Source organism: Eschrichtius robustus, chromosome 9 (assembly GCF_028021215.1).
Source record: "Eschrichtius robustus isolate mEscRob2 chromosome 9, mEscRob2.pri, whole genome shotgun sequence".
NCBI classification, from domain to species: domain Eukaryota; kingdom Metazoa; phylum Chordata; class Mammalia; order Artiodactyla; family Eschrichtiidae; genus Eschrichtius; species Eschrichtius robustus.
Window position 1 is genome coordinate 28,485,763 of NC_090832.1, and position 26,972 is coordinate 28,512,734.

The following is a 26,972-nucleotide window of genomic DNA, read 5'->3' on the forward strand; positions in this document are numbered from 1 at the left end:
AGATTCAACAAAACTTGGTGATGGATTAGATGTGGTATAAGAGAAAGAAATTAGAAATAACTTCTATGTTGCTGCTTTCAGCAGCTGTGTAGATGGTAGCAGTGCTTTTTAATGAGGGGAGGAATACTGGAGTGGAGTTTTCAATATGACTGTATAGCTGAGAAGTAGGCAATTGGATATATGAGTCTTAAGCTCAGGGGAGAAGTCAGTGCTAATGTCCTTTTTGTTCTAAACTGTCAGATTTGGTAAGATCACGTGGGGAGAGATTATAGCTAAATACCTGAGGCCCTGGTCCAGGAGGGGGTATGTCAGAAAATCCCAGAGGAAGTATTTTAAGAAAGAGGAGTGATAAACAGTCACATGCTACTGAGAGAAAGAGTAAAATGAGGACAGAAAGTTGGCGTGGTGGTGTCCTTTGGTTACCTAGATGAGTGCTGTTTCAGTAAGTGGCTGAAACAAAAGCACGGTTGAAGTGAGTTGAAGACAGAATGGGAGAATATAAAGCAGAGACTGTGTAGGCCATTCTTTTAAGACATTTTAACTGGGGAGCAGAGAAACAGCAACTGGAGGGGAACATTAGATGGACAGTATTAAAGCATATTTATTTGCTGATGGGAATAATTCAATGGTGATGGAGAAGTTGATAATGTCCCATGGAGGTGGTAATTGCTGGACTCAAGTCCTAGAAAATGTGAAAGGGGATGTAATCCTGAATACCAATGGAGAAACTAGCCTTAAGAGAAGGGCGTTTTCATCCTTTCTGATAGGCAAATAGGTAGAAAGTATGGGTAGATGCTCAGATACAGATTTGATGATGGGAAGATGAAAGAGTTCTCATCTGATTACTTCTGAGATAGTAATTGGTATTAGAAGTCTGTTACATTGCTCTGAATTGCAGTAGCCCTGGACTACTTACACATAAATATATAATTTACAAACTTCCTTGCACTTTCCTTTGTTTAGGAGTGGACTGAAGCATACCAGAAATGGTATGAGTCTATTTCCATTAAGCTTTGTATGATTCCTCACAAATGGAATTAGTCTGTTTTTCTCATGTTCTCAGACATATTTTTTCATACCTGGCATGTTATATAATTGGGCTTATTCTGCCTTAAGTTGTAATTAATTTTGCCTGTCTTTTCCAGAATTAAATTATGAATTCCCTCAGGGAGGAACAACACTTTTATTTTTTCCCTCTCCCTCCCCTTCCTCCCCTCTCTCCCTTCCATCTTTCCTTCTTTTTAAATTTTACATGGTATTGCTTCCACCTCTAATCTTTACACGTCTGAATTTCCACATGCCTCTGTAAGCTTCTGGAAGCCAGGGGACTTTATCTTTTTTTTTCCAATTATTTATATCATCTACCCTAAATGAATATAAATGTAACCAAGCTAAAGTTTATTGAAGAATGCTGTAAAGGTGAAGTAATGATCTGTATTATAGTTTAAACTATCTTGGAACATATTATTCACTGAAAAATAAAAAGGTTTAAAAAAATAGAGACTCCAAAGAAAATAAGTTTTTAAAACTCCTTAAAAAAAAAGTATTTTGACAGTATTTGGAAGACTGGCTTGGCTGTAGGAGTAGTACAAGCTACAATAGGCCGCGGGAAGAAATGTATGGACTTTTGTTACTGGATATCTTAGAAAACAGGAAGAACCCTTGTTTTAGGAAAAACCAGTTTTCCTCCTGTCTCCCTCACTCTCACACTCCTACCGCACTCCGACATTTCTGACACCAGAGGTGGCGGGGTTTCCCTCATCAGGCAGTTCTGAGACACCAGCTGGGTGAACTGCAACTTAATTCTGACACTGTCTACCTGAAGATAGCATCAAATCCTACAAATTAAAGGCTCAGTCGCACAAGCCTGCCCCCCTCACCCCGCTTCAGGCGCCAGTTGCGAGTCCAGGTTACTTGTGCTTCTGACCAATCAGCTGTAAATCGAGATTCCACCCACCCCCTCCTTGGGTTTGATTGATTTGCTGAAGCAGCTCACAGGACTCAAGAAAACAGTTTACTTGCTATCTATCAGGTTATTATAAAATGATATGATAAAGGATGAACATCCAGGTGGAAGAAATGCATAGAGCAAGGCATGTGGGAAGGGGCGTGGACCTTCCTTACCCTCTCTCTGGGTGTGACATTCTCCCAGCACCTCCCTGTGCGCCCCATCCTGGAAGCTCTTCGAACCCCATATGGTCGGGATTTTTATGGTGACTTCAGGTAGGCATGGTCAGTTATTAACTCCATTTCCAGCCCCTCTCTCCTCCCTGGAAAATGGAGAGTGGGCCTGAAAATTCTAAGCTTCTAATCATTTCTTGGTCTTTCTGGTGATCAGTCCCATCTAGAAGCCCACCGAGAGCCACTTCCCTAGAACAAAAGACATTCCTATCACCTAGGAAATTCCAAGAGATTTTGGAGCTTAGCTTCAGGAACCAGAGTCAAAGATAAAATATAAGAACAAAAGATGCTCCTAGTGCTCTTATCACTTAGGAAATTACAAGGGTTTTAGGAGTTCTGTGCCAGGAACTGGGGGCAGAGACCTATATGTGTATATTCTTTTCTATTATTTCACACTCCTGTTTCTAGATTTAAATATGAGTATTATCGGGGTTTTGTACGTAGCAGAGCAGCTCCCTTGCTGAGATCTATTGAAAGTCAGCCCTCGACACAAGGGTTTGTAAAAAAATAAGAAGAAGGAAAAAAAAAAAAAAAAAAGAAAAAAAAATATGAGTATTAAACCATGTAAATTAATGAGTTTCTTACTTTTAAGCCCATTATTCTGTAATTCTTATCATCAGAAAGTTACCTACATTTGAGAAGTCTTGAATACAAATACCACCTTAAATTTGGGTAAGGTTTTAAAACATGCACTGTTTTCATATGTATTAATGCATTTGACTTCTGTGTAGTTCTTATTAGCGCTATACCAGCCACTTACCAAAGAAAGGTAGACGAAACCTGTTCCTTACCCTCAAGAAGATTACAGTCTGATGGATAACTAACAATATAAGTAATCGTACTAAAGTGTTACCAGTGCCATAGTACTAGAAGATGTGGGGATAGTGGAGAGACAAAGGAGGGGGAGGTAAGTTCTACTGGGGGAGTCTGAAAGGCTTTTCGTACATGATATAATACTTGAGCGAAAGCTTGGAGATGGAGTTGGTATCCACAAGGAAGAAGGAGCCAGGAAGGAAGCCCATTCCAGGAAACAGGAACAGCATGAACTAAGTCACAGAGACACTCAACAACCTGGCATGTCTGGGGAGCTGTATGCAATTTGTTGTAGCTGGAACATAAGAGATGGAGCAGTAAGGTGGGAAAGCTAGGTAGTTCTTATAATATAGAAAGCTTTGTATGCCATACTAAAAATGTATGGATTTTATCCAGTGGAACAGTTGATGATGGGTTTTAAACAGAAGTGTTGCTCAATAAAATTAGCATTTTAGAAAAATCATCCTGGTAGCAGTATAGAAGAAGAATTAGAGAAGAGACAAGAGATAGGAAAACAAATCAGGAGACTATTGCAGCAGTAACACTAACTGTGGAGAAGGAGTGGGATCAGATGCCAGAGCACCTGATTGACTTAATGAGTGACTCTGTGTGAAGCGTGAGGAAGCAGTCCAAGGTGATGCCCATCTGTCTGGCTGGGGCAGCTGGGGGGATGGTGATATCTTTCCCTGAGGAAGTGAACAGCAGGGGAAAGTTTAGTTTGGTTTTGAACTTACCGATCAGAATAGTTTTATTGGGTTGGCCAAAAGTTCGTGTTTTTCCATTAGATCGTGTGGAAAAACCCGAACGAACTTTTTGGCCAACCCAGTATATTGAAGAATCATCAGCATAAAAGGCAGATGAAGCAATGAAAACAAACATCACTGCCCAGGATAACCATGTGTTGTGAGGGAAGAAGAGGGCCCAGTGGGTCTAGCCAACAACACTGATAGGCAGTGGCAGGATCGCCAACAGAAAAATGGTTTCCCAGAAACAGGAGAGTTATTGACAATGTCAGGTATCTCAGAGGCCTTAATGAATCCGCCAAATTTGATCCTTTGAAGTCCACGATGACTTTAACTTCAGTTTTAGTGTTCTGCTGGATAAAAGCTTTGTTGTAGCTGCTTGAAAGTGAATGGTTGAGGTATATGGATAGCAGTTATGTGCTATTTTTCAAGAAATTTAACTTTCAGTGAAGCATAAGGAAATTATGGAATCACAGTGAGAATTTGTTTTCTATTTTTGTACTAAAGTAGAAAGATTTATGCTTATAGCCTTTAGACAAACAGCCAGTAGAGTATTTGGAAGTAGAATCTGGAAGAGTTTTAAGGATATCCCCAAGGGGACAGCTGGAGGGATTAATCTTGAATGGAAGGGTACCTCTTTCTCTGACACTAGGAGAAACAGAAAGGTAGGTGCAAGAGGTATGTTCTTAGAAGTGAGGATTTCGGGGGGTCCAGCACCAAATTTTCTCTCTGGAGTAAGGAAATACACTAAGAGAGAAAGGAGGTAAAGGTTTGTCATTGCAAGATGCATCGAGGTAGACTGGCTTTCCCTAAGGCATATTACTGCTGGATAAGTGGTTTGAACCAGGACTAGATCTTAATTTTGAGCTTCTCACAGAGAAATATATGAGTAATCTTTGAACCACCAGTCCTTGCTGTATGTATCAAGGGCTCAAAAAATCTTGATTAAATATTACAAAATAAAACTTTGTTATGACTGATCCCAATTAGAATTCTAGTTTAGTTAATACAGTATTGGTGAACTGATTTGGGGGGAGATTTTCTAGCACATTACCTCACTGTAAAAATTTCTCTTTAATAGTAACAGTGTTGGGCTTCCCTGGTGGCGCAGTGGTTGAGAATCTGCCTGCCAATGCAGGGGACACGGGTTCGAGCCCTGGTCTGGGAAGATCCCACATGCCACGGAGCAACTGGGCCCGTGAGCCACAATCACTGAGCCTGCGCGTCTGGAGCCTGTGCTCCGCAACAAGAGAGGCCGCGATGGTGAGAGGCCCGCGCACCGCGATGAAGAGTGGTCCCCACTTGCCGCAACTAGAGAAAGCCCTCGCACAGAAACGAAGACTCAACACAGTCATAAATAAATAAATAAATAAAAAGAACGTGAATTTCTTTAAAAAAAAAAAAAAAAAGCAAAACTGGGCTATTCATTTCAGTAACAGTCAAGTGGTCTTAGTTTGCATTCAATTTCCAATCAGTTTCTCAATCTATTAAAAAAAAAAAAAAAATAGTAACAGTGTTTCTTTCTAATCCCTCACTTCACTGTCCCACCTTGCAAGGAAAATATCTGGGGCCTAGAGATCATGTTGTATTTCTCTTTATGACACCATAGCCAACTCATTTCTTAGGTTTTACTAACCAAGATATCACAGAAATGTAAGCTGCTTTTAGAACTTATATTATGAGATGTTAAGAGACCTACTTCAGATAACTTGAATCTCACTTTGGCTCAAGTTTTCTGTTTAACTTGTTTTGTAATATTGGGATTTTAATTTTTACAACACACATATAACTTGCAGCAAAACATTTCCTACATACTGTCTAGGTTTTTGAACTGTCTTCAAATTAAAGTATTATCTGCATTGTTGTTCAAATTTAGTTCAAAAAATAGACAGTTGTCTGGAGGATGTGGGACAAATTTGTTAACATAAGCATATAGACAGTATTAATATCTTTTCCGTTATCATTTAAAACCATTTGAAGTGTCTTGACAAGTTGAAACTTTAAAAACAATTCTTCAGGTGAATATAGCATATAAAGTCAGCTGAAATGATTAGACTTGTAAGTGTATATGGAAATCAGTGTTATATATCTCCCAGTGGTTTTACAATTTAGTCACTAAAAGGTAAACTATTGCTGGCCTGTTTAGTTTTGTGCATTCAATTTTAGGTTAGAGCAATGACTTTTTTAACATGAAAATTAACCCCCTCCTAGAGAATTAGTATTTGCATATTTTACACAAAACTGTTTATACCCAGAAAGAGTAGGCAAAACAGTTTTGTGATTAACTTGGCAGTTCTAGGTGTTTTTTTTCTTTTTCTCTATTATGAATTTCATTAAATTTTTATGCTTTTCTTTTTACACAGTATGGAGGTATTAAACTGACTTTGGCAGACTGTGGTTTTTGCATGAAGCAAGCAGAAAAGTGTGTTGTAAAAAGAGGATAGATTGTTGTAGGGTAGACTATCTTAGCCAACCTTTCTGTTGTTGTAAAATTATTAAGCAATTCTTTTCCACAGCATATATTTCAAAAATAGATATTGCTTCACTGTATTTAATGGTTGTTATTATTTTTCTTCCTTTAAATGAAGTAGTGAATATGTGTAAGCTAGCTTTGAAAATACTTGGAGTTCTAATTTCAAATCACTATAATAATTAACAATTATCCCAGCCTTAGAAACTGACTTATCTGCTCTGTTGGGTTATCACCCATCACTTCATGGACATTCGAATAGTCTCTAAGAAATGTGTCAAGAAAGAGCAAATTATAAAAATGCTTCGGAAAAACATGCAGATTATAGTTGGGGTTTTTTAACAGCATTTTACTTAAAAAGAGTGACAAGTCTTTCTGTTTGAGTGGAGGCATTTAAGTATCCTCTTCTAGCTTTCTTGGTATCCATTTTTGTTTTAACACAAGTAAATTAAGGCAGATTGTGTGTGTGTGTGTGTGTGTGTGTGTGTGTGTGTGTGTGTGTATGTGGTGTCTAGCATACACCTGTTCTTTTGCACCAGATTTCAAAATGCTTTGTTTGACACGTAGGATAAAAAATTTTAAGAACACAGAAGTAAAACTGAAAAATGATTCTAAAAAGAGAAGTGGATTAAATAGTTAAGTGATAAATATGTCATTTTGTATATAGTACTTCCATTTAAAAGCATAGCATTCTGAAAAATTTACTGCATCTTCTTACTGTATTACATATTTTTAATTACCCTTACTTGTAGTGCTGTTAATGATAACTAATATTTATATAGCACTTGATTTGTATAGCACTTTAGGTTCCCTTTACCAACGTACTTTGTTTAATCTATTTCATATTTAATATGTTATTTAGTGCTTTATGGTTAACCTGTGTGAATAGCACTTTATCATACCAGTTCATTGTTACTGCTCTTCAGGCACATTTCCTTTGAAGCATACGTACTATTTTTATTATCTCCATTTAAAGATGGAAAATGAAGTTCAATGATGTTAGGTGATTGCAGTGTTACTTTAGCTGTTGTATCAATATAGTCAACTTTAATTTTGGTCAGTGTTTAATAATGGCTCCTTACAGAATTTTTCTAGCTGGATAATTTTTCTTAGCATTGATGTAGTATTTGACCCCATCTAACTACTTTGAAAAATATTTTTATTTTTTATAAGATGATACCACAACAGTTTAGGAACCTTAGAACTATATTATCATCTGGTCTTAATTGACTTTTTCACCAAATTATCTTTCCTTCAAGAGAAAAACTTAATCTAAGATATACCATTTACTATCACTGTTTGAAAGAAGGGAAGCATTTACAAACATTATGTAAATAATGAGTCAGATAAAGGGCATGTAACCACAACCCAGTACTATTGTATACAGAACATCAAAAGGGAATTTTTAAATAGTAATACAGTAGAAGTCCTCCGTGTAGTTTTGATTATTTCAAAAAAAGAGAGAGAAAGGAGCTATTTTCATCTACTAATATTCACATACCATAAACTATCATTTAACAGTTTGTTAATTCACAGATTACTTTTGAAACTTTCAAATTTTTTCAAAATTAGATCACATTTTATCGTGCTTTTTGAAAGTGATAAAAATAATAAGATAAATGAATGATTTATTAATAATGAGTGGCTAGATCACTGCTGAAATTGGTTGAGTTACAAAATGAATTTACTAATTTACTAAACATTTAAAACTTTTTTTGTGACATGTATTTTTCTACAGTAGCTGTAGTTATAATGTTGCACTTGTTATGCATTTCATTTCTGTGAAACCATTGTACTCAGACAACTATAATAGGATTTTTGTGTTGTAGAACATTGTATTTACTTACAGAAATTTTGCTTGTTCATTATTTTAGTTGTTCTTTGACATTGTCTTAAGAATGAGATTTTTTGATGCAGTGGAAACTATTTCACTTGGCAAGTTAGGTTGCAGCTGTGTTATCTATGTCACCATGATGTATATAAACATGAATATTACAGGTGTTTTCTGTGCAGTCTCTGAAAAGGAAGTACCTGCTATTTCAAAAATGCTAAAGAAATGTGGGTGTGAAACATTTTAACCCTTTCTTAATTGAAAGCAGTCAAGGAGTCACTTTTATTTTTCACATTTTTTTTGGCATAACTTTTAAGACCACTCTTGAGTTACTAATAAAGTCAATTCCATGATAAGCAAACTTGTTTTCAAAGTAAAGCAGATTGACTTTCATATAGTTACGCTTTCACTACCACTGTATTCCTTCTTTGATAAAAACTATTCTGTAAAAACTTTAAAGTTTTGTAAACTCTTAAAAACTAAGCATATAAATCATTACCACTCCTTTTGACACGTGTCCTGGTTTGCATCGTAAGCAACTATTTCTCATCCCGTTTTTGCATCAGTAACCCAGGAAATTACGCTTTCGTTTCTGATTTGCCTTTCCTATTACAGGTTAACAAAAATCTCTCATTTACTTCAACATCAGCCTCTGCACAACAGTCGAAGTCAAAACAATCCAACATGCTGGACGCTCATCAGATTCTGCGTCAGTTTGGTTTCTCTCAAACTGGTGAGCCCCTTTCTTACTCTGACTGTTCTTTAAATGTTCAGGTTCTATTTTTTAATGGATATCATTTATTTCACTTCAGAAATATGGCTCATAGCATTGTAATGGTCAGTTTTCACACCTGATGAATTATATTCCAGCATTTTTTCTTTCTAAATTATTTCAAAAGCAAATTTGAATTTGGTAACTTTAACAGTAGACACTCCCAACCTCTATTCTATTGAGCAGATAATAATTTAAAGGTAGCAAAATGTGTGAGTTTTGAACATGTATGATATGAAATCTGAGTCCCTTGGGTAAAGGAACCATAGTTTATGGATAATCACATTTTGTAATTCATTTCAAGGAAAGCCCAGATAAAATGCATTTTGGCAGAAACAGAATACATCCTGCCAGTACTATCGTGTTTCTTCAAAATTAGAAAATTAAGAAAATATGCAAAGAAGCTAGTTATTAAAATGTCTATCAATCACAGAGTTGAAATGAACTATACAATTGCAAATTTTTAGGCTAATGTTTTAAATTAATTTGAATAAGGTTTTCAGAGGATATCGAAGAAAAAGCATCTAAGTGAGAAATGTGTATTTTTGGTATTGAAAGATGACTATTTCTATTCATTAGCTTTAGGTTTTTTATGGTATTTTTTCTGCTATTGAAGTCTTTTAGAAAGATGAGACAGCTGAGAATAACAAAAGAGTTGTCTTTGACGGAGAGTTATAAAAAGAAGAAGAAACTTGAGCTTGAAAAGATCAACATACTTTATTTAGAAATTTAGGAACAATATTACTTTTCTACTTTGAAGGTATTTGGAGTTTATATATGCAAGTTATTTTAATATTGCTACATTTTAATATCGCTGAGTTACATATTACAGTGGGAAAATACTTGGTTCAGGAACTCTTATGTTCAGTCTGGCTGTGCCTTTTATTATCCTTATTACCTGCAAATGTTAGAATGTTCATTTTAAAACTAGAAATGATGTTTGCATTATATATTGTTGAAGTTCAAACCACGAAGCACATATGAAAGCACTCTATAAGCATAAGATACTATATGAGTGTAACATACTTATATTGTAAACAGGGTGAGTGTGTACATAAGCTTTGAAAATACTTTGAGTTCTAATTTTAAATCACTATAATAATTAACAATTATCCCAAACCTTAGAAATTTTAAATTTCTAGTGTTTCAGATACCTCTAGAAGTTAGAGCAATAGCTTTGTTTGTTCTTGTGTACAGTGGGGGGCACACCGTGGCTGCTCCTGTAGACACATTCTCTGCACCCTAACTCGATAACGTGGTTTGCCTTCAGACCACATCATTCTAATGACTAGGAGGGAGGGAACCTGTCTCCACCACTTGATCCCTATCTTTCTGCTGAGGTCTAAAATTCTTCCAGGAACAAATCTTTCCTTCCACATTTCAGGGTTAAGGGGATAGAACATAAATGTCTGATTGAGTTAGCAGATTGATTAAAGTTCATTCAAGTAGTGTCTTAAGTTTGTCAACCAACAAGGTGTAGATAATAGATATAAAATTCTTTTTCTGTAAACGGAAAGAGCAGAGAGGATAGATAGGAAGGCCTTTGAAATGGAAGAGCGATTACCACTGTGACAGATAAAGACTAAAGATAAAGAATGAAAGGAAAGCCCAATATGATAAAGGCAAGCCTTGCAAACTTCACAATTATACGTAGGATTGGCTCCATTTACCTTCAGCTTTCCGTGGCCATGTAGTCCTTGAGTGGGCCTTTTAAATCATGCATGTCCCTTGGTGTGTGCACTATCCCAGGAGCATTACCATTAAGCCATGTAATACGTGGTAAGAATGCTTTGCTTGATTTTTAGTTATTAATATGCCTGACCTCATTTTAAGGCATATCCTTCCTATAAAATTTATTGAGATATTGCTGTATAGAAAAGTTATAAAAGCAGACTATGTAGTCCTTTGCAAAATGGCCAAATCCATCTTATTCATTAAGAAGCCAATCTTTGTGGAAAAAAATCCTGCACTAGGAAACAGGTGAACTAGTTTCTACACCTTACTTCACTTCTGAATGACTATAGAATCTTTAGTAATTTCTTCAGGCCTCAGTTTTCTCATCCCTGCAGGTAAATGAGGGCTCTGGATTTGGTGAGTTTGTGTCTTAAAAATTCTGTGAGTCTATTCAATATTCAAACCAGTTTTAAAAGGGGATAAATAGTTAAGTGTTCTTGACTGTACAAATAATCTATTAGAATCTGAAATGAAGGACTATGGAAACAATGTAGATAGGATGTTTAAAAATAAAAATCTTACTGAAAAGCTATCAGCTTTTGGCTTTGTACAGTATAATGAAAGACTATTTACACAGAACTAGTCAATATGGGCCCACTGGCTTTCATGCAAGAGGCTTAAGAGGAGGAGTTGATTTGATATATATTATACGTAAGTGAGTTTATATGCTGGAAGACAAGACCCAGAAGTGCGTTTACCGTCTGCTGTGACTTCTATTGACCTTATTCAAGGTGAGTTCTGGGTAATGGAGACTGCTAGAAAAGTAAGACTTTCTTTCTTCCTTGGTTTGTATTCTTCAGAGTTTCTAGAATACTATCTTCATTCATTCTAAAATCATTTTAAGTGGCTACTTTGTTTAAGTCCCTTTCTTAAGGATATGGACTAAATATGGCAGTCTCTGCTCTCAAGGAACTTAGTCTGGTTGGGAAGACAAATGAGCACGCAACAAATTTTGTCAGAGTGTGATAAATTCTAAAATCACAGCATAAACAAAGTGTCACTGAAATATAGAGGGATAAAGCAGCTGAGCGACTTCTCATACTTTACATGTCCACACAGAACTCTTGCCCCCAAACCGTTCCTCCACTTCCACTTCTGCCCCATACCAGGTCTTCCCACCCAGCGCTCCGGCATATGTACCCAGTCATTTAGGTTGAACCAGAAGCCATTCGGGATCCCTCTTCTCCCTCCACTTCTCTGCTTTTACTCCTGTCCCTTAGCTTATTCTCCCCACAGCAGACAACATGGTTCTCTGAAAAATAAATTAGATCCTGTTACTTCCCTGCTTAAAACTCTTAAATGGGTTTCTGTGGCGGTCAGAATGAGTTCCAGAGTCCTTATAATACCTTCCAAGGTCTCGCCTCTGTCTTTATCATCGGCCTCATCAGCAGATAGGGCTGGAGGAGGGCATGCTGAGCCGAGAGGCAGGCAACTAAACAAACAACTGGAAGCGAGCTTGACTTGGATAGGCAGTGGTTTGAATCTTAGGTTAGCTGGAGGAAATGGTGAGATGGATGTGTTTAGGAAGAACTGAGTTGCAAAGTAGATTGGGGTCAAACTGTGCCCTACTGTGGAATTCACATTTTATTCTCTAGATAAAATAGAGCTATCCAAAGGTATGAGGATGAAAGAGAAATGATAAAATATGTTTCTAAAAAATACAGCTTGTGTCTTAGTGAGGGATGGGTTAGAGAGGAAAAGAGCTGGATACAACTCTTATGAGATACTTATTTTAGGAACTGTTCATTAGGCTTTTGCTCTAGGTTCTTAATGAACAAAATAATAAGTCAGCTAATTTTATTAAAATTAAAACCATAAACCTTTTCTGAGTACGTTGTATAAGAAAGAAAGTTATAAAATTATATTTGTCAGTTATACCTTTATAAAGCTGGGAAAAAAGGACATTTTAATTTTAACATTTTAGGTTAAATTGTAGGTTACAGTTCATAAATGTCTCACCATATGGTGAACATGTTGTACTGCATCTCAAAACTGTTTCCAAACTTCCTTAGTATAATGAAGAAAATCTATAAAACAACAACAGTAACTTCTATTTGTATCAAAATTTATTTATATACATCTTCATTTGATCCTCAACAAAACCCTCTGAGAAGTAGGGTAAACATTAAAATCGTAGAGTGTAAACTCTTTTGAGAGCTGCTAGGACCTTATATCTTTGACTGTCAATCTCTTTACTGTGAAACTGAGAAGCAGAAGGGCTGACGTGTCAGAGTTCACATAGCTAGTGGCATTTGTATCTAGAGCAAGATCTCCTCGCTCCTAGCTCAGTACTTCTCACCCTCACCATCCCACGCTGCCTCTGCCTTTGGCTGGAGGGGGACACTAGTTCAGAAGTGAAGTGGACCCTCAGTCAGGCTATGCCTAGAGCCACTCCTTCATTCCTGGCCCGTTGTCCTCCCACTCTGCCCAGAGGTCCCTCTGGCCACGGGCATGTACTTTTCTTACTAGCATTGGAGGTGTGTGGTATATTGCAAAGTAATAACCTGGACAGTACTATTTGGAATAGATGTAGTTGTTAAAACTGAGGTGTCACGAAGGTATTTTCTAAGAATTAATTAAGTTATCATTTTATCTGACCTTTAAATATAATTCTGTGTTCACCAGTTATTAGATTTCTTAAAGCCTAGTTCCAGTGAAATTGTGGTATTTAGTCGCCAGTCAAATCAAGAGATTCTCTGCAGAGAAATTTTGTTCTGAGATAGTTGGTCTGAATCCCAGATCCCATTCAACCATCTTGAGAGTCCTTATTAGATCAATAGTAGTAAATTTTAACATGTGGATTATTCAGCAATAAATAAAAACAATCACAGTTATGAGGGTGGAAGTTAGAGGAAGTGCTTATCATCTTTGCATGACTATATTTGAAGGACAGCATCGTTCATTTTTGTGTACTTAGTATATCTTTTCACAGCATTGCACTAAATTTAATTCATATTAATAGGTAAGTAGAGGCGTGCAAAATAAAATGATTCACTTTTATTAATATGACTATTAATGTAATCTTTATATCCTCTCTTTAAATTTTTTTATTTATTTATTTTTGGCTGCGTTGGGTCTTCGTTGCTGTGCACAGGCTTTCTCTAGTTACGGCGAGCAGGGGCTACTCTTCGTTGCGGTTCGCAGGCTTCTCTTTGAGGTGGCTTCTGTTGTGGCAGAGCTCGGGCTCTAGGCACGCGGGCTTCAGTAGTTGTGGCACGTGGGATCAGTAGTTGTGGCTCGCGGGCTCTAGAGTGCAGGCTCAGTAGTTGTGGCGCACAGACTTAGTTGCTCCGCGGCATGTGGGATCTTCCTGGACAAAACTGTGTCCCCTGCATTGGCAGGCGGATTCTTAACCACTGCGCCACCAGGGAAGTCCTATATCCTCTTTTTAAATTGTAGTCTTGGAGTTTGACGGGGTGGCAGAGTGTGACTTGGTTTTTAAAAGCGATCAATAGCTTCCGTCTTCTCCATATTTTGTTTGCACTCTCCATTAGATCATGTAAACATATATTAATGTTTTTACCATATCCTAAACTGTCAAGATATTTGACTTAAACAAAATCATAAAATAATTCAGATGACTTCAGTATTGGTTGAGAGGTCTGTCAAGTTAACTTTTGTGCTTCTACATGTTGGATATTTGAAAAACTGTATCTTTCCGTTTCTTTTGCATGTCTTTGCCAAGTATACACTTATCCCTTTGACCAGTTCTTAAAATTAGGAGCTATTTTTCCAGTCAAATTTTAGTTTTATTGTTTTCACAGTGTCAGTATTTCTTAAGGTTTCAACTGTTTTGGAGAAGTGCAAAACTTTTTAAATAATGTAACTGAAATCTATTATTTATGTGTCAAAATTTCACCAGAGATTCTGTGATATCCTTATATAAACCCATTGTAGAAGGTAGATTACATGTAAGCTGGAAATATGATGGTTCTTATATTTCAAAGGGAGAAAAAGAAAACATTTAGGCAAAAATTAGGTTAGAATAACTCAAACACAGGTGATGGTAAAAGGGGGTTTCCGTTTTAAGGAAGGCAAAATGAGTTCAAAGACTTTCTCATACTATCAGAATTGGCAGAGTTTTCTGTTAGTATTACTTAATGAACTTTAAACTATTAATTGAAAAAGAATGTTTCATTGAATTCTGATTTCAAACCTCCAGAATTCCGAGACTTCAGTTCAGGTGTGGGATGAAAGGAATTAATTCACTACCAAAGATAATCTACAGAATTAACTGATTATCTGTAGACACATGTCCTTAAATGTGCTTAATGATGCTAACCAACCACTCTTCTGAATTCAGCACTTGTGTGTTTTGGTGAAAAAAGCACTAAACCTGGGGTCAGAAGGCCAGAAGTGTTGGGGCTGAGCTCTAATTCTGCCACTTCCCAGCTGTTATCTTGGGTAGTTTCTCTCTGCCAGTACAGTGTCTCTACTTTCTACTTCAGATGAATTTTCTACTTCATAGAATTGTGAGGATGAGATACTTTGAAATCCATAAATACTGTGAGAATAAACAGCATGAAATTTTATGGGAGATTCTTTTTATATTATTTTTTTTTAAGTTTGAAATCATGCAGTTTGCATTGTGGCCAAAGGAATGGAGGAAATCTTATTTTAAGACATGATTTAATAAATGTGTTAAGTGATGATGGCAGAAAAAAGAACATGTCAGAGAGGCAAACATGGATTCTCAAAAGAGAATTTTGAGAAGCATGCCAAAAAAGACATTAAGATGAAGTAATTAGAAGACAGGTTTTCAAACAAATATCTCAAATATAAATAATCCACCAGAAGCCACTTAACTTTTGAAACTTTGGCTTTCCACATAAGTACTAGACAACACAAAACCCCTGGAGGTGGGAATGTTTTAATATTTGGATTTTTCTGGACACTGAGAAAAAGACCTTGATCACATGGATTTTTTTCTTTAACACATCACTATTTTATATTCCCTTCCACAAAGAAGAGAGTTTATTTGTTAGATATTTTTTGTTATCAATCTCTAAAATAGTTGTTTGATTGGTACATTAAAGATATAAGGTGCTATTTTAGTAACCAATATCAGGATTTTACTAAGTAATTCTCCAGTGATCTGAGTTAATCTGCTTGTTGAAGGTTGAAACTTATCCTTACTTGTAATAAAAGTGCCTATATTTCCTGAATAATAAATGTCACTTGAATTAGTAAAGTGTTTCTAACCATGTTGATAACTTAAAGTATATTCTACATATTTATCGTTTCCTAATTTAAACATCATTTTTATGAACTCTAGTAAATGTTAATATACTTAATGAATGGTCTTCATGCACAAGGGTATGCACTTGGTCCCCACTGAGATAAGAAATTTCTTATCATGGTCCCCACTGAGATAGGAAATTTCTCCTAACACCCTCTGAGGGGAGAATATAAATGCAAGCATTTCTCCTCATATGAATCTGCTGATTTGAATGAATTTAAATTTGTGCACTATTTCCTAGCCATTTATTTTGTAAGAAACTATTTTATAGAATATTTATATGGTGTATATGCTTCTAACCTTACAATTTTAAACCTTTTCCCTCTATCTGTTAACAGTAGAAAACTTACTTTAAGTTTTTCTTCTTTTTCAGTCACATTTCTGTGTGTGTGTGTGTGTGTGTTTTGTTTAAGAACCTACTAAATTTAGTTGTCAAATTATACTGTGACATTTGCCCAGTGTATTAATTTTTAAAGTAAGATAATTAACGTGAAAAATAACAAGAAAGCAACTGAAAACCATAAACTATGAGAAATTAAAATGAGATCTTACTGATTTAATGAATATGAAAAGTACATAATTTCATTCTAACATAGCCAGAGTACATGCCAGATCATTGAATTTATATTTTACAGGTATTCTGATGTTTACCTATTCCAAAGCTTTCCAATTGATGTAATAACAACTTCTTAATTTGTCTTTTTTATATTTTAAAGATTTATAGAAGTTATTTGCATATGGCATCTTTTTTTAAAAGATCAAATATGAAATTTCTGAGAGTTTAGGCAAAGTTAAACAGAGCTATTGTAGTATATGTGGCTCTGAAATATGAAATCTAATCTCAGAAAAGATTTTCAGCCTCAAACTTGTGTAGCAAGGTATATAAGCTAACCACTTTTTGTCATGTATGTGACAGAAATGTAATCATTGCCATGAGTGAGGTTGAGTTTCCTGAAAGGAGTTTCTGTATTTTACTCTTGATGTTAGCATTACTGTTTTTCAGGTGGAAACTATGGACTCCTTCTCCTTTCCTTTTTCTAACTAGTCAGTCTCAGAGCCCTCTCATTCCTTTATTCTAAGTCTTTCTCAGTTCACCAATCATCCATTTGATATTTATGGTTTCTTTCTTGTCCTGTTTGTTCCTTTTTCCTAGTATCAAAGTTCTGTGGATGTCATTATATCTTCCTAGATCTCTAAGTTCTCTTCTCTGAATTGATATTTCCTCTATGTTCAGTTTTTTCATCTGTTAATGTATCCTGTGTTTTTCTTTTATGCCAATGATTTTTCTTTTATATCTGATACCCTTTATATTTCCTTGGTATCTGGTTTTTTTTAAATGAATGACTGGATACAAATATGGTGTCCCTCCCTCTTCTGTTGTGTAAATAACTCTATAATCTAACTATTTTGTCACCTGAGCAGAAAGTCTATTGAGAACTTTGTATGTATGGCTAAAACATATTAACTGGCAGGCTTATATTTAGGGTAGTAAACAGGTAAGATAAATGAGTCCACCTGTCAGGCTGTCAGACTAATTGCCAGAAAGAGAATAAGCAGGACAGCAGTATCCACTCTAGAAGTCTTCACTCTGTCCAGATGGTTTGTTCAATATTATTTTTAGAGACAATGCCACTGACTTTTTTGTTTTTTTGGTTTTTTTGCTTGTGGTTAATGCTCAGCAGCATCCATTTTATGTGGGATCTGCAGCCTGTCTGGCCCAAGTGTTTTACATATGAACCTTCAATTATTTCTCCTGGATTATGTTTTGTTTTGCTCCCCACCAAATATGCTGATCCTGTGTTCACAGCTCCTCTGAGTTTCATTGTCAGATTCTGTATCTACAGCAGCCCACCATAATGTTTTCAGACAGATGTTTCTAATCACTTTTCATCTTCTGTAAATTTGTTGAAATTTCTAATCTGTTCTTTCAGGCTCACCAGTGACCTGTACACATTGCTGATTCCAATGGTCAATTCTTTGTCCTTATCTTGCTTGATCTATCAGCAGCATTTGACACATTCAATGGCTTCTTAATACGTTGGTTTCTGGGCCACCACATTCTTGGTTTTTTCTCTTATCTCATTAGCTACTGCTCTTCATTCTCCTTTGCTGATTCTTCCTCTTTTCTTCCATGTCTTTTTAGACTGTTCCACTGCAATCTGATCCTCTTTTATTCCCTATACTTCACTTCCTTGATGAACTCATGACTTTAAGTAAAGCCCACACACCAGTGATTCTCAAATGTCTATCTTCAGCCCAGACCTCTTTCCTGAATTCTAGACCAGCACAGTCCAATATGGGAACCTTCAGCCTCATGTGGCAGTTGAATACTTGAAATGTGTCTTGTGTGACTGAGGAACTAAATTTTTAATTTTACTTCATTTTAATTTAAATTTAAATAGCCACATGTGGCCAGTAGCTATCATATTGGACAGTACAAATCTACAAAATCGACTTCGATGTAAATCTTCATTATCTGACACCAGACAAATCAGGTGTTACAATATAAAGAATGGATTACCCATTTTTAAAATTAAATACAAATAATGCTTTTAATATTGAAACATTCCTGAAAGTATTATCCTGAAGATTTCATGATATTTCGTCATCACGATTGTGCATTGATTAACTTTAATAGAGACTCCAGAAGTTTCTTATTTTTCATATTTAAATTAGTACCACATATTCTGGTAACACGTAGCCAAGAGGTCAGAGACACCTGAATTTAGATTCAGATTCTGTTTCTTATGCTGTGACCTGGAGCAAGTGATTTCATCTTAGTGACTTGTCATTTGAAAATAGAGGATAGGAAAGTGTTTACTGCAAGTGAAAGTTTTTAAATACCAACCTATGTTTGACTTACAATGCAGTAAGAGTTACAGATAGTATCTTTATGACTATATTCAGAACTATTTTAATCATTGAACCTTTTGATTTTAAATTTACTTCACTTCCCACTAAATTTTAGAAAGAGAAATCACTATGCTCTTAGAATTAAATTTAGTGTATGTCTTACGTTAAAATCCATACTCTTTTAGTACATATTTTTTCAAAATACAACTTCTAGGCATACTGATTAAAACACTTCCAAGACAAAAGTAGTTTTCATTATATAATCCTGAAGTAGGAGACTTTGAAGGTTTCAGCCTCCTTATCAGAACATAATTTATATCATGGTGAAAATAGTGAATGTTTTATAATTTACTGCTGTGCCTCCAGGGAAAATTGGTAGTATCAGTAACCAATCCACTCAAAGTGAGGATTAGAGGAAGAATTACAACAACTTTATATTGACTGCAACAGGCAAGGTGAGAGGGCAGGTTATAAAATGGCAAAATTATTTTTGACCAGGCATAACTTTATTGTTTGTTTTTTATAGTTTGAGAAAGACTATGTTTAACATTGTTGAATATCAACCGTAAGACACATTTTACTATTTTATAATTTCAAACTGAAATGACAGTTTTTCCATTTTTAAGGCAGTTAGGCATACAAAAAGATGTTGTGGAATGTATTCCCAAATATGTACTTCTGCGGTTTTCTGTAACTTTTTCTGATAATAAGCTTAATGCCTGGTCTTAAAGAAAATGAGTATTCCATAATTTTGAAGCCTTTCTTCAAGTGCTAGAGCTTATGAATATTTTTAGTTTTTCAGTATTATAGTGAATACATTGTATATCAAAATGTTGACCACATCTATGATAATGAAAAATATTTTAATTCATGTTTAAAGTAGAATAAATTTTATTCCATATTAATCACGTATACTCATTCCTTCCCTTTGTATATCTACACATTAGCATTTTCACAGATTTCACATCACAATCCATGTCAGTCTTTATGTTCTATTATTCTTTGAAAAGTTATGAGTTTAAAAAATCAGTAATTATTTTTTATTTGCTAATCTTGCTTAGGGTAGGCACTGCTTAGAACCAAGGAAGCAGCCCCTTATGTTTCCCCTCCCCTGGTCATGGGGAAAAAAATGAAATACTATTTATATCATAAAAATAAGTTTTATTTCCTTTGTAAATTTCTATGTCCCAAAGTAACTTTTTTGTGAATTAAGTCTATGATAAGAAATACTTTAGTTTTTAGACATTTTGGTTTGTGTCTACTGAAGGCCCTGGAAATTCAGAGTAGGAGGGCTATCTAAATTAAGTTTTCATTTACTCTTACTCAGTTAGATTATACTTTTCTAAGACTGTACTCAGAATAGCCCTAAGGTTTCTTGTAGAGTAGCTAACTGCGTACTTTTTGCATTTTGTGGTTTAGTCAGTTTGGTCTAGATAGTGAAGAGACTATGATATCATAGAATTTACTGGTAATGTTTTCTGGAAATGAATATCCATCACTTATTGAAATGCCAGCTAACAGTGGAAATTAGGTTGAGGAACCAGACCTTCTGGTAATGATAGAGATGTCTAGATAATGCTGATTTGTATTTTCCAGAATTTTAAACATGTATTTTCAGGAAACTTTTTCCTTAGTGAAAAGTGAATGAAAATGTAAAGAATAACTCCGTGTTTTTCTGCAAGTCTTGAGAGCAAAGTTGATGACAAATATGGAAACTAAGAAATGACTAAGTGGAATGACTGGTCATTTTTTTTTAAATAATTTAAGTGGTCTTTGCAGTGTAAATGTTTGATAAGTAAAAAGTAGAACATTATTTTAATGTTCTAATTTCAGTCAGTTTACTTTTTTTTCTCAACTTTCTCCTCTGAAAAAACATTCAACTATAATTTCATAAGGAGTAAAATTGAGAATGATTTTTGACTAGTGTCCATCTTTTTCTTTTTTATCAAACCAGAAATACTGTATTTTAGTAGAAGCACCCTACAAAAAAGCTGTTAGTTTAAAAAATAAAAACCTTTTTATACTTGATCAAAAATAATTCATACAGGTTATAAACCAATGTTTATGGCGAGCTTACTATGCACTAGGGACTGTGCTAAGTCCTGGGGAAATGGAAGCTGAAAGACTGCCCTCAAGGTCCTCCCAGTCTAGTTGGGGAATCCAGCAGGCAAAGAAATAGGTATAATATATGTTGGGGATGAGTTCAACAGGAGATAAGCATAAAACACTAAGAGAGCGCAGAGAAAGGAATCAGTTCGATTAAATGTATTAATTCTGTGTTGTCTTTACAATATAGAACAATATTGTCCATTTAAGACTCCTCTAAATGGCAGTTTAGAACTAGGAATCTGGATTTTGTTGCTGGCCTTTTAGGAGACTAATATGTCTCAAGTCATGTGATAGCCTTAATTACTATGTTACATCTTTCAGATGTGCCTCCCAGTGGTATTCTGGGAATAAGTGAGTTAATACATAAGAAGCACTCCAGTTTCTTTTATATTAATGTGTGTGAGTGACACTGTGTGTGTGTTGTGTGTTGTGTGTTGTGTGTTGTGTATACCTTCCCTTCTTTTGAAAGGAATCCAGTCTTTCACATCTCACAGCTATTAAATTTGTCTGAGCAAAGTAGGCAGTGAGCAGGTTTTTTATTTTGGCCAATTCAGAATCAACAAAGTTTGAGGTTTTTGGGGGAGAGGGTGGTCTCATTTTCCTCTCTTTCTTCTTTTTTCTTTTATTTTTGTAGTAATATTATGAGGCTTGATACTTAATGTCTCCTCAGTCTTTTCAATCTGTATATTTTCAAGCAAAGATTTAATAAACAGTTGAAAGCAAAACACTTTAAAAACTAATGTTAAAGGCAGTGTAAATGCACAGTATAGCAGTTAGGCAAATTAATGTACTTAATATTCAGTGAACTTTAACAGGGAAAAAGTTGATATAGCATAATCATATTTTTAAAATGACTTCTCATTGCTTTGAGTTGTGGAAAACGTCTTCTAAATGATCATGCTTATGTTCAGCATTTAAATTTATTGTCTCTCTCTAGAATTTAAATTGTATCTTTTATGGATGGACCCGGGAAAATGAATTCTCACTTTCTTATATTCTCGATACTGTACCACTGTAGTAGATGAAAATAGTTTTCCCTTATTCAATCCTTTCTCATGTTAACTTTCTTCTTTTTTTGTTTTTAATTCTAAAGGATGTTTAATTCCTGCATATACAGATTCTGGGAATGCAAGATTCATTCATACATTCAGTAAGTACCCAGTGAGTACTTACTTTGTCCCAGGCACTGTTATAAGTGTTATGTGAATGTATCAGTGAACAGAACAGATAATAATCCATGTCCTTGTTTAAGCTTACTTCCAGTGGAGAGAGACAGGCAATAAGCAAATAAATACAGAATAAATAACAAAACAAGGAAAGGGGATAGGGTAAACTGGGGAATGGGGTTAGGTTGCTGTTTTTAATGGGTGGTAAAGGAAAGCTTCACAAAAAAGGTGACACTTGAGCAAAATTTTGAAGAAGAAAGAAAGCCATGTTGTCAGGAAGAATAGCATACCCAACCAAGATCCCAAGTCAGAAATTTGCTTAGTGTGCATTTTGCACAGCAAAAAGGCTAATATGTCTGGTGTGGAGGAATGAGGGGGAGAGTAGAAGTCAGAGGGGTAGCAAGAGGCCAGATCATACAGAACCTTATATAAATGAGTGCAAAGCACCGCCCTATCCTCAACACTGGCATTATTCACTAGAGATGTATTTTTAAAAGGGGGAGGTGGATGGGATTGTACAATTTAATACTTGCTATAAATAAAAATATGAACAAAGTGTACAAGAGAGCAGATACGACGTAATGACGAATAATTCCTTGTAGAGAAAGCAGTATTTAAAGTAATTGTTGCAAGATGAGAAGACTGTCAATTATAAAAAGTATTAAGGCATCCCAGCTAGGAAGGCCAGTTAAAATATTATTTTAATAATTGAGGTGGGAGAACAGGACCGAAGTAAGAAACTAGAGATGTTAAGTTATTAAGGTATTAGAAATTTGGAATGTGAACGTTAAGAGATAGACAAGTAGAATTTGAGGATAACCAAGGATTCTAATTTCGGTGAAGGAGTGGATGGCAATCCATTAACAAAAATAGGGGAATATAGGAATATTGGGAAAATCATAATGAATTGTATGCGGTGTTTTGGATATATTGAGTTTGAGATGGCTGGCAGACATCTAGAGCAAGACATCAAATAACTTGCACATCTATTTGAGCCTTATTTATTAAATGTCCTACTATGAGTCAAGCCCTGTGCTAGGAACTAGACTACATACTTTGAAATACAGGCTTGGAGCATAAGTATAGATTAAGGAGTCAGTGGCATATGTGTAGTCTTTGAATCCACAGGAGTAAGGGAGATAAGCTGGAAGAGGCTATTGAAGAGACTGAGAACCATTAGGATGACTATGAGGTTGATATCTTGGATATTTGCTACCTAAAACAGACAGTAAAGGAAACAATTGAAAATACAGGCAAATACAGAAAGCTTCTGTTGGTGCTAAATGTCTTTTTTTTTGTTAATTCGTCACTGCAGTAACAAATCTGAATAAAAAAGAAATACCTGAATTATATGAGTATACCCTTCATCTTTTTTGTAGCTGTACTTGTGATTTGCAAAGTACTATGACATTGTTCAAATAATTAATATCAGTGTTAAAGACTTAGGCTAAATTATATTTTAAGGATTGAACACACAGAATTGAAGTAATTTTGTCCTTGTCTATATAATAAATATGTGTCACAATTTTGTTAGAAACATACCTGTCTTCAGATTGAATATCTAGAGCATGTCACAAAAGATGTGATTTGAACAGGCTTCAGTCTCTTGTTAGAGTGAGAGGAAATTGATCAAACACTAAAAATTGTATGCAGTTCTTGGTAGTTTTTAAATAGAAATAAGTACTGTAAGATTTTGACCAGTTATTGGTTAGCATCAATTTAATTATTAGCACCAATTAAATTATTTGGATATCAGTTTATGAGTCAGTTAAAGAAATGCTAACTTTATATATTCATTGGATCAGTGAATTTAATTTTTTGACTAATATTTGGAAATAAATAGCACAGATCATTAGAGACTAGCATAGCCAGGAAATCTTCCCAGAAGGTATGAGATGTAACTGAAGCATAGCAAGACTGAATTGTATTCACTATTGGTGGTGGGGCTGAAATCAGGAGTCACATTGTCTCAGTGATGTATTGTCCACCATGTAGCTACTCACTTCTCCCTGCTTGCTTTATACTTTTTCATAAGCATTAATTTACTAGTCTCAAAATTTAGGGACCCCTTACCCCACTTCCTAGTGTCTTACATACTCATTCATGTTTACATACTCCCGGTCACTACCTGATTCCATGACTAACACAGGAAAGCCTACTAATTTGTGGTTTGAATATTCACTGCTATACCTCTGTGGTCTGTATAGACACCCAGACATTGTAGACTCAAGGCCCTCAGCCATTGATGTTTCTGAGTTTGGAGAAGTTTTTTCATATAATATATGAAAAGTACAGTTTTCAAAGAATATTCTCTTTCTGAAATCTTTGAAATATGTAGAGGACTTTCCATAGCATCCAGAAAAATCCAATATGAAATAAATATTAACATTTTACCAGGTTAAATAAGGATAAACCACTTTAAGATTCACATTTATTAAAAATTCACTTTTAGATGAATATTTAGAAAAATATGTAGAATATGGGATGACTATACCTGTGGAGAATCTGTAGCCTATTCTGCTGCAAGATGTTTTTATAATTCTCATTTTCTCTACTCATGTATTCAGTCATTCAACAAGCATTTATTGAAGATGAACTATTTGACACAAGAAACTAAAGTTTTAAATAGTGAGGAAAATGCTGTGATAGAGGATTGCACAGGAATACTAAGGGGAGGAGAGATGGGGAAGGGTATCTAAATCAGAAGTGGGATGAGGAGAAGAAAATCACATAGTGTTTCCTAAAGAACAGAATGTTTGACTTGAACTTTAAGTGATGTCCAAATGGCTTTGCGTGCCATTTTGAGTTAAGCAGTTTGAGTTAAATACTTGACGAGGGTGATGTGTATCCTGAAGATTAAGCTGTAGAAGGACAAGATAACAATTTTCCCTTTGGAAGAGTCTCTCTGGCAGTGGGGATGTCATTGGAAGATTCATGGAGCAAATCAGAGACCTGGATTAGGAAGCTATTTCAATACTCCAAATGATGAGAGAGCATCCAAACTAAGTAGTGAGACAGAGAGGAGGGGGCAGGTTTTATATAAATATGTATATATGTATGTGTGTGTACGTATATCTATACACACATATATATGTATGTGTGTGCATATTTTACAATAAAATTTTTTTTAATTAAACATATGATAAAGTCATTTTTTTCACCTCAGGTTGTATGAGGCAAGCCCTTAAGTTCTAACAAGAGCTCATTGTTAGAATAGCTAACCTTTGTCATATAAATATTTAATTATAATGCTTCCTATCTCTTTTTTCCTTTAAACTTCAGTTCTACATGTATTTAAAGGCTGTTGAAAGCATATGACAAATATAGAATTTTTTAAAATTGAAGTATAGTTGATTTACAGTATTGTGTTTCAGGTGTACAACATAGTCATTCAATATTTTTATAGATTATACTCCTTTTAAAGTTATTATAAAATATTGGCTGTATTACCTGTGCTGTACAATATATGTTTGTAGTTTATTTATTTTACACATAGTTTGTACCTCTTAATCCTCTACCTGTATCTTGCCCCTACCCTCTTCCCTCTCTCCACTGGTAGCCACTCGTTTGTTCTCTATATCTGTGAGTCTGTTTCTTTTTTGTTATATTCACTAGTTTGTTTTACTTTTTAGATTCCACATATAAGTGATATCATACAGTATTTGACTTTCTCTGTCTGACTTATTTACTAAGCATAATATCCTCCAGGTCCATCCATGTTGTTGCAAATGGCAAAATTTGATTCTTTTTTATGGCTAAGTAATATTCCATTATACACACGCACACACACACACACACACACACACACACACACACACACACACAGTACACCTTCTTTATCCATTCATCTGTTGATGGACATTTGGGTTGCTCCCATACCTTAGCTATTGTAAATAATATTGCAATGAACACGGGGGTGCATGTATCTTTTTGAATTATTGTTTTTGTTTTCTTCAGATATATACCCAGGAGTGGACTTGCTGGATCATATGGTAGTTCTAATTTTAGTTTTCTGAGAAACCTCCAAACTGTTTTCCATAGTGGCTGCACCAATTTACATTCCTACCAACTATGTCTTAGATTTCCCTTTTTTCCACATCCTTGCCAACATTTGTTGTTTGTGGTCTTTTTGGTGATAGCCATTCTGACTGGTGTGAGGTGGTATCTCATTGCAGTTTTGATTTGCATTTCTCTGATGATTAACAAGGTTGAGCATCTTTTCATGTGCCTGTTGGCCATCTGTATGTCTCCTTTGGAAAAAATGTGTATTCAGGTTTCCTGCTCACTTTTTTAATCGGGTTATTTGTTTTTTTGATATTGAGTTATATAAGCTGTTAATATATTTGATATATTAACTTTTTATTGGTCATATCATTTGCAAATATTTTCTCCCATTCAGTAGGTAATCTTCTCATTTTGTCAGTGGTTTCCTTGGCTGTGCAAAACCTTTAAGTTTAGGTTCCATTTGTTTATTTTTGCTTTTGCTTCATTTGCCTTAGGAGACAGATCCAAAAAACAATTCGCTCAATTGATGTCAAAGAGTGTTCTACCTATGTTTTCTTCTAGGAGTTTTATGGCTTCCCTTCTTTAATTTAGGTTTTTAATCCATTTTGAGCTTTTTTTCCTATATGGTGTGAAGAATTGTTCTAATTTCATTTTTTTACATGTAGCTATCCAGTTACTCCAGTACCACTTATTGAAGAGTCTTTCTTTTCTCCATTGTTTATTCTTGCCTCCTTTGTTGTAGATTAATTGATCATAAGTGTGTGGGGTTTTTTCTGGGCTCTCTATTCTATTCCATTGATCTATGTGTCTGTTTTTGTGCCAGTACCATACTGTTTTGATTATTGTAGCTTTGTAGTATAATCTGAAGTCAGGGAGTACAATACCTCTAGCTTTGTAAAGCTTGCTTTGACTGTTCAGGGTCTTTTGTGGTTCCATATAAATTTTAGGATTATCTGTTTTAGTTCTGTGAAAAATGTCATGGCTGTTTTGATAGGGATTGCTTTAAATCTGTAGATTGCTTTGGGTAGTATAGACATTTTAGCAATATTAGTTCTT

The 26,972-nt window shown here is 35.1% G+C and overlaps 1 protein-coding gene across 8 annotated transcripts in view; it reads left to right on the forward strand.

The window, feature by feature from the left end:
- Positions 1–26,972, forward strand: part of AHI1 (Abelson helper integration site 1) — a 205,840-nt gene that overhangs the window by 80,647 nt on the left and 98,221 nt on the right. For 5 of the 8 annotated variants that reach the window (XM_068551284.1, XM_068551279.1, XM_068551280.1 and 2 more), the window contains 2 exons: positions 8,654–8,771; positions 21,839–21,895. In XM_068551284.1, the coding sequence (XP_068407385.1) occupies positions 8,654–8,771; positions 21,839–21,895 (175 nt within the window). The remainder of the gene's footprint in view (positions 1–8,653; positions 8,772–21,838; positions 21,896–26,972) is intronic. The other 3 variants (XM_068551281.1, XM_068551285.1, XM_068551287.1) reach the window with 1 other exon arrangement.